Source organism: Lepidochelys olivacea (genome assembly GCF_965140295.1).
Source record: "Lepidochelys olivacea isolate rLepOli2 genome assembly, chromosome: 2".
Classification (NCBI taxonomy): domain Eukaryota; kingdom Metazoa; phylum Chordata; order Testudines; family Cheloniidae; genus Lepidochelys; species Lepidochelys olivacea.
Genome location: NC_140412.1, coordinates 221,329,911 through 221,338,978, shown reverse-complemented (window position 1 = coordinate 221,338,978; position 9,068 = coordinate 221,329,911). Strand labels below are relative to the sequence as shown.

Here is a 9,068-nt window from a genome sequence, read left to right as displayed (position 1 = left end):
ATCCAATTTTGATTCCTGTAAGCTGGCTTTTCAGAGGAGGTTTTTTCTTTGCTTTTTTTTTTTTTAAATTAGGAAGTGTCAGTTAAGCATACATATCCTTACATAGCCCAGTCAGGTTAAAGTTCTTTCCCATAGAAATGGTCCTCTCTCCCAGAAGGTGGTCTGTGTGCGTGTGCCCTTACTTAAGGGAAACAAGCCAGTTTCTCCCTTTGCTGTGACTTTTAAAAAGATCCTACTTCAAATAATTTATATTTTCATAGAATTTTAAATTTATATCACATCAATTCTCGACACATAGGGGGCCAGAAGGTCTGTCAGCCTCTCTGTTGGGTTCCCCATACTCACTGCTTGTTTGTTGGCATCCTGCAGCATCCCTAGAGAGCCAGTCCTAGGGATGCTTGAACTGTGCAGACAGAGATGGTGCCCTTTGTCCCGAAAGACTTGGCTCCTGGGGCTATGAGAATAAAAACAACTGATGAAGTGGTAGGACCCTCATTAAAAGGTAGGAGGGAGAATTGAAGACTGGCACCCCTAAGTTACTCTTACATTCCCTCTAAAACTGACTCTGCCACTATGTTACTTTTTCCCCAGAATATAGCACTCACCTCTGACAGGAAGCCCCAGAGCAGCAAATCAGCAACTTGGTATTACAGTGACAAACACATTAGAGTGATGATAGACAAATAACTTCTCTTTACTCTAGAGCTTCTTCTAAAACGAATGCTGCCCCCTCAGGGTCAATAGTAACAGGGAAAACTTACCAGAAAATTCAGTGAGCAGCGCATCTTTCCTTTGCATCCCAGTACAGTCAAGATGCATAGCATCACTATAGTTTGGCACGGTAACATGGTGTAAAACTGTTTCAAAAGCCGTTGTGGGTGGGTCCTACAGAAACTTCACTTCTAGGCTTAAGGAAAATGGTAGGCACCAGGAGGCTCAAATTGTCAATTTCAGTTAAAAAACCTTTATTAAAAAGCGAAGCGATGCTAAACCATACTATGAATCTGTTACAACACAAAACAGTTTCAAGACCCTTGTTGTGCAGAGGCCTACACTCAAGTGGTTCAAGGTAACAAAAGTCCACAGAAAGGTAAAGCCTGATACATAAACTTATGAAATTACCAAAGGTTAAAAACAGACTGGTACAAACTGAATTCCTTAATTTTTTTTTTTTTTTTTTAAAAAAGGCAGAGCTAAGAGGTCTTCAAGGCTCCTGGTAAAAATCACAAGTTGGCAAAACAATTATCTGAATGAACCTAGAACTGAGAGAAAACGTTTGTAAGTTGAAGTCACCAAAATGTGCTCTCATTGATTAATCATAAGATGAGGTTTTCACCTCCCTTTTGTACATTTAAATGGGAGCTGTGGAATGTGTGGACTGGAAGTAGTGACCTTAGCCATCGTTGTGACTGCGACCCACACCTTCTCCTGGGACCTTGGAATCCATGGTACCATTGGGTCTTCATCATCCTGATCCTGCAAGGCCTCCTGACCAGACTGTGCTAGAGAAAGTTCCACATGACATTGCCCCCTCCTCTGGCTTCAGCTGAGTCTTGAAGAGCACTTGGAAGATGATATTGTTCCCTTGTGACACTTTTTATTCTCACTCCTAAATTTCCCCAAATGTTGTGCAGGTGTGTAGCCACTTGACTCACATTAGAATCAATAGGAATCATGAAGTTAAAACCCCATACAGCTTTCAAAATCAAGCCCTTGAGGTAGAAACAAAGGATATAACTGGCCAATTTTATTCCATGCTATTCAAATTCTTACAACAAAACCGTTACCACTATATGTATAGACAGGCCAGATCTACAAAGATATTTCAAAAGATAAAAGTCCCACAGCATGGCCATGGCTGGCCACGGTTCGCTGACTCAGGCTCACAGGACTAAAAATTGATGTGTGGACATTCTGGCTCAGGCTCCAGCCTGAGCTCTGGGATCTTCCACCCTTGCACGGTCCAGGAGCTTGAGCTCCAGCCTGAATGTCTACACAGCTATTTTTCAGTCCTGGAGCCTGAGTCAGTGGACGCAGGCCAGCTGCAGGTTTATCCCTATGTAGACATACCCACCGGTGCCTAATGAGAATGTAGTGGGATTTTCAGAAGTGCCTAAGCAGGTTAAATACCTACCTCCAATTGACTTTAGTTAGGCACCTAACTTGCTTAGGCACTTCTGTAAATTCTATTAGGTGCCTCTCTGTACCTGTAGGAATTTGCAAATCTCTGTAGATCTTGCCCAATGTCTATAGTAACCGTATGAATGCTACAGTTTTTAAACACAGGAGCCTAGACAGAATGACCAGACCAAAAATGCTCATTTTATACACCCACCCCCCCCCCGATGAAATTCAGGCGAACACACATCATATGAGCCATTCAAGTCTTCCAAGGAGGTTTTATATTAAAAAATACATGTATGTTTGTAACTGAAGTCAGCCAATCTGACTGAGTATTAACAAGGGCAGAGCTGCTAAGCAAGATGGTACCCTTTTCACAGAGTAGTTTTTCAGACCAGAACTGTAGTTTAAGTGAGGCAGAGGTCCTTGTGCAAGCCCTCTGCAGTGGGGTGAATTTCACACTATTATACTAGCTATAAAGGGCTCTTTCATCTTAAATACCATTGTCCAAATCCATTCTGAATATTCTTTTAGACTACTGGGTTGCATAAGCTTTAGCGCAAGTAGAGCCATTTGGCAACAAGTAATTTGTGTTTCAAAATTACTGGAATACTTATTCTTTGGTAGCTGACTTGTAATGTTTCAATGTGCGAGCAGAAGGATCAGTAGCTTCAATCCATCTTGGCATCCAGTAATGGGAGAGCCAATCAGCTCGCCCGGGGTAGTGCTTCTCAAAGATCTGGCGGTAGTAGTAACCTTCTTTAGTCTTAGGAGGATTAAAAGGAAATTTCTCTGCTGCCTTTTCCAGCAGAAGGTCATCAACCTATGGACAAGAGTGAAATAAAAATTAAGCTGTGAAGTTGCTTTATAAATTATTCACCAGACCATGAGCTGCAGTCAAAATACCATCATCTCAGGGTAGAAGGATTTACCATTAACTCCACCGTTTCTTAAATTCCAGGAAGAGACTAAAAGCTTTCTAAAAGGTGAAATTCTGCCCTAGGATGTGTGCATGGCTCCCACTGAGCTCAATCTGCGTAACTTTATTGAGAATTAGTCTCATAAATGGCCCTATTAGTGCAATATTGTTTCCAGCTCCACAGAACGTGTCAACTTTTTTAAATCTAAAATTCTCTTTTTCAGTAAACTTACAAAAGTATCTCCCCATTTCCTTCCTCTCTTTATTGAATGATTCTGAGCAAGCTCAGGCTATGCAGTTATCTGCTTCTTGATAGGTTCTCTTCTGCCTGCATACAATGGATCCTAATTCACTCCAATCAGCACAATCCAGTCTGCAGGCTTCCACTGGCAGAAAGTACCTCAGGAGTGGGAGTGCAGAGGTGAAGTCTCCTGCAGTCTCCATTCCACTAAGGGTAGGGATGAAGAAGGTTGATTCAGGTAATCTCCTGATCAGCTTCCACCAGCAGGACTCCAACAGAGCACAACCATAAAGTTAATCTCCTTCCAACCCCCAGGGCGGGTACAGAGCGGGGATCCTATCAGCCACTCCTTTGGAGGTAGATGCCTCTGCTGGCATATCTTTCCCTGTTGTACAAGGGCATAAACTGCACTGGCACCAGCAGAGGTGAATTTCACCCACAGGCTGGGGTAAGGTGGGCATTATGTCCTACCACTAGTGATCATTTACACACAATCCCCTGCGCAAAGCAAGTGTAGCTGCAGTTACACTGCCTGGCTCGGTAAGGAGAGATTTCAGCTCCAAAAAGGGCCTACTATGCTACAAACAAGTGTGGCTACCAAAAACTGACACTGCACTAACTCTGCAGCTGGGTAACAGCGGGCAGAGGTGATATAAATGGCTCGTATAAACTACAGCAGCTGCCCTAAGATGAAGGATTTCCCACAGTACCGCAGCTCCAGCATTCATTTCTCACATGAAACCCAGAATCAAACAGGTTTATCCATAAACTAAACACACACACATATTTGTAATCCAGCTATTTCCTTCACTTAAGCATATCAACTGCCTTTCATAGTCCTTTTCATGAGATTTTATCGTTTCTTTCCATCTAAAATTTCACCTCACACTACAACAGTTTTCATATCCTGAAGTACTTTCATTTCTTAAAAGCAATCTTGCTCCTGTAATATTCTTGAACAAATGACAATGAGAACTTCAAAACTCAAGTATTTATTTTCTGGACTATGTGCAAATTCCACCTTTCATTGGCTGATGCAATTTCTAATATATCTGCAGTGGCTTTAAAACTTAGAATGAAAGCATATGGTACTGTAGATAACAAGCAGAAATTTTAACATAAATAGCTGTACCTGGAGATCAACATACTCTTGAAGAATTGAAAACCAAGACTTCTTGAGAGATGTTATACCATCACTGAAGGCTTCTTTGGGTCTCCAGAGTATTTCTTTAGGAAGCAAGTTGGAATCCTGAAACGATTCTCTCAAGAGATGCTTTTCAATTCCATTCTATTGACAAGAAGCATAACAATGCTGTGAATGTTAGGAACCTAAGTGTAACAAATTTTACAAGACAAACATATCTTCCCCTTCGGAAGTCCCCATTCAATAAAAAGATCAGGCCATTGGCACCAATCCAGCAAAGCAATCAAGCATGTGAACAGTACCATTAAATTCTATAGGATTACTCCTGCTTAATGCTCTGCCGGATCACAACCTTAATCTCCAACATGTCTTTTGGGTGCTGAATAGGTTTGTTTACCTTTGGAATTCTGAGTTTTGCTGGCAGGGACAGGTAATAATAAGTAAATCGGTGATCCAAAAATGGGACTCTCAGTTCAAGACTAAAAAACAACAAAAAACAAAAAATTAAAATAGAAAATATACTACATCAACCCCATGACACATTAGTTTAGAATTCCATAACTGTTAACATCCATTTATTTTGAACAGCAGAAGGAATACAAGGTTTAGTACTTTAATATAGGAATATTTCACTTATGCTCAAAATGTAATTTCCAATTAATCAGTTAGGACAATCCAGTAAACTATCTGCACAGTATTTATCAACCAAAAAAGTCCAAGAATTTTGTCACAGTGTATGCTGCCATCTATTGGAAAGTTTATGATATCATGTAAAAACGTAGGAATTCCTCCGGTAGGTTCCACAAAGACCTCGATAAAACAATGTACTTTGCATATAAACACTGAAAAAAATCCTGTAATCCTAAAAGATCTGTCAAGAACCAGCAAGCTGCCTGTGAGGAGATGCATCAGCATGTTTTAAGCTGTTGCAGAATCTGGTAAGTTTCACCCAAAAGCATACCAGAGTTTGGCTTTCAAACATGTTAGCAATAAAGATTCATAGATTCATAGATATTTAGGTCAGAAGGGACCATTATGATCATCTAGTCTGACCTCCTGCACAACGCAGGCCACAGAATTTCACCCACCACTCCTGCAAAAAACCTCACACCTGTATCTGTGCTATTGAAGTCCTCAAATCGTAGTTTAAAGACTTCAAGGAGCAGAGAATCCTCCAGCAAGTGACCCGTCCCCATGCTACAGAGGAAGGCAAAAAACCTCCAGGGCCTCTTCCAATCTGCCCTGGAGGAAAATTCCTTCCCAACCCCAAGTATGGTGATCAGCCTGGGTTATGTCAAAGGAAGAATTCTTCCATCAACCTAGTTACCACTTCTAAGGGAGATGGATTAATTACAGCGATAGGAGAACCCCTCCTGTCGCAGCAGTGCGTGTCTACACTGAAGCAGTACAGCTGTGTCACTGTAGCACTTTAAGTGTAGCTATACCCTTAGACCCCTAAACTGCTTAGGTGGTTTTGAAAATTCCGCTAGACCCCATCTGTATCCTTAGGTGCCTAAATACTCTTGAAAATCTGGCCCACAGTGAACACTGTATTACCTGCGGGAACCACAAAGACATTTCATAGTGATTCTGCAATGCTCTCATGCAGAATTTCCATTAACTTCAACAAGAGTTCCATGTGCAGAAGCACTGAGCCCTTACTGCTTATGTTTGGGCCCAGTATGTTGTGGAGCCAGATAATTAGTATCATTTCTAAGACTTCATATTTGAGGTGACAAATGAGTTGATAAGAACTTTACCTTTGGTAGCGAGGAGCTGCATCAAGCACTCCTGTACTTGCAGCAGGGCACGTTAGTTTAAAGCGTGTAATGAAATGGGCCAGGACCTCAGCCGGTGCAAGTCAGCGTAGCTCCACTTAAAGTCAGCTGTGGAAGTGGTGCAGTGTATCTTAGTGCATTCCAAAACTGAGTTTATTATTCTTAGTTTTCCTCCTCACAAAACACCTACTGCAGGTAATGTGCAGTACACACTGCCCTTGAAGAACGACTACGGTTCAGTAATATTTCAGTGAAGAGGCTTGAACTTCCTACCCTTGTATACCGAGTAAGAGGTTAGGGCTTTTCGGTTTCAGCCAAAGATTGTTCAATGTGCATAACCGAGAATCTGTTGCTATATATTTTCCGCAGGTGATCGGCATCTTTGACTTTGTCCTTCTTTGCCCCCAACCCCTCATACTGATTGTTACCCTATTTCTCACATCACATTTAATGATAAGTTATCAGAGCAGGCACCTTCTCTTTCCAATTGTTCTATAAAGCATTTCACAAACTTTTGTATAACTAACAGGAAAAGGCAATTGCAGCTCTTCAAGCACAAGGCAATTCAAAGTGTGAAAATAAACAAACCTGAATAAGCAGCCCGTCTCATCTGCGCAACATGCATTCTCCCCATTATTAAAATTGAGAATCTGAGGCACAAGAAGGTTTACTTGCTCACAGTCACACAAATCTGTGGCAGAGCCAAGAACAGAACCTGGATCTCCTGACTGCCCAAGTCTTGTATTTTAGTCACAAGACCCTCCTTCCCTTCATATCTATCCAGCTTCCTAATTAATATTCTGTAACTTTGTCTTGTCAAATTTCCTTTTTTCTTCCTTCCAGTTTCCATTCCTTAATGTTCAGATGCATCCCTGTTGTTTATGCCAGAGGTCCTATAAACATATTGCCTAAACTCTTTAGTTATTTTCAAAACTTTCTGATTTTATCTTGGTCAGGAAGGGCCACTTCCCGCCCCCCCCAAAATATTAACATTTCTAAATACAGTAAATATTGTGTACTGCTCATAACAAAGATCATTCCTCCTAGACAAAGGCCTTTCCTGCATCAATTAGCAGAATAGCAACCTAGTGCATTTGATATGATCAACTCTGCACAATCCTGTGAATTCTCCACCTGGATTCCTTCAGGATACAAATCCAATTTAATCTTGGTATGTAACTTTATACTGTTCTCCAGCCTTCTAGCTGATACTTTTAACAGGTATCTTTTTCTGTTTTGTTTTTTTTTTAAAACCCATGAAGCCACAAAAAAGGATATTGCTTTCCTGCTCCCACAAGCTTTTAGGGCCAGATCCTGGTCCCACCAATAAACAGATAACAAATTTGTCCCTTAAAATATACTGAATTATAGATGAAGACAATTGAGGGTAATATTTCCCTCTACATGTTACCAAATGCGCCAATGTTCAGATGTTAGTAATTTCACAGAGGACAGCAAGATCTTTAAGATTCTAGTCTACTTAGGTTCTTAAACTACACCTATAACTGTGGTCTGTTGGAGACTAAAACAGGTCTTACCCATGAGCTGCAGTAGTTCTGTCTGCACGAAGTACATCAAACATGTAGAGTTCTCTCAGAAGCCTCTCACTGTCTTCCATAGCTTCTTCAGGAGACGGGGCCTGTAACATACATGCAAACGTAGTACACACACATAATACATGGTTGTATTGCTACTTTGAGAATTTTCTGTAGCATATATGGATTTCCAGTGATTTCTTTGCACAGAAGGAGAAGTTGTACTCTGCAGCGTATTCCATAGTACAGTAATACGCTATACACGCTTAGGGCATGAACATTAAAGCATCTGTACACTAATTTACACTGCATGCCAACTTATTTCACAATTTCTAAGCATTTGAGGAGACTACATACAATTGGATGATTAGGACTCCTTTCCCTAACCTTCCTCACTTTTATAGAAACACGCAACATGCATGCTCATACTCATGGGCTTATTCCAATACTGTACAAATAGCATGTGCCCTGTGTATTTCCCCAAAGCTACAACACATTCTATGGGGAGAATGCCAAATTCAGGTGATTTGGACAAAACCGCCCCAGTGTCTTCTTTCTATTAAAAATTTCTCAGGAATCCAAGTAGGACATAAGCGATCTCAGAACAGGGCCCTAAGGACTCAAATAATCAACCTCCTCAATTAAGTTTGTTTGGAAGCAGTTACATGGAAATGCTGAATTAAATAATAATAATAATGATTGTTTAAGACTGTACATCTGTTACTATGACAGTTCTCACCACAAGCCAAGAGGATGTAAGTAATATTTATTACACAAAAAGTGTAAGATGATGTTTAGGCCAGATTCTCATCTAATAATGTAAATCAGCATAGCTCCTTTGACTTCACACTTGGCAGCCTCAGTACAGAGGCCAAAAACTGCAGGGAAAGACAACTGAACTGTTTATTCACCCTTAGAAGTGGTCTCCGCAGGTCAGTGTTGACACACATTAGCAGGACAGTATGGGAAAACTTGCATTATGACAGGACTGTCCTTATTCCATAAATAAACAGAGGAATTAATAAGAAAATCCTCAAATGGTAGAAAGTGTCAGAACTTCATTGAACTCAGTTAGCTATGACAATTTACACCGCTGAAGATCTGCCCTTCAATCTCCAGCTGGCACCTTAACCAACTCTAAATTTGCTTTTAAAAATGTAGAAGAGAAAAAAATGTTTGAATTAAAAAATTATTACAAAAATGTATAATGATCTCTAAAAGGAAGAGCCTATAACAGGAGGAAAAAGGAAATGTCTGGACCCTGGACACAGCTGGTGACGTTCTCTTAAAACTCTACTATTCGACTTCAGTGGGACTACTCACATGCACA

General features: G+C 40.7%; 1 protein-coding gene across 4 annotated transcripts in view; it reads right to left on the bottom strand.

Annotated features, from left to right (window-relative positions):
- Nucleotides 1–948: 948 nt before the first annotated feature.
- Nucleotides 949–9,068, bottom strand: part of ASNS (asparagine synthetase (glutamine-hydrolyzing)) — a 42,180-nt gene continuing 34,060 nt past the window's right edge. For all 4 annotated transcript variants that reach the window (XM_084618775.1, XM_084618773.1, XM_084618774.1 and 1 more), the window contains exons 9-12: nt 7,742–7,842; nt 4,823–4,904; nt 4,414–4,569; nt 949–2,944 (exon numbers count right to left, since the gene is read on the bottom strand). In XM_084618775.1, coding sequence (XP_084474901.1) covers nt 2,735–2,944; nt 4,414–4,569; nt 4,823–4,904; nt 7,742–7,842 — 549 coding nt within the window. In that variant the 3' untranslated portion in view covers nt 949–2,734. The remainder of the gene's footprint in view (nt 2,945–4,413; nt 4,570–4,822; nt 4,905–7,741; nt 7,843–9,068) is intronic.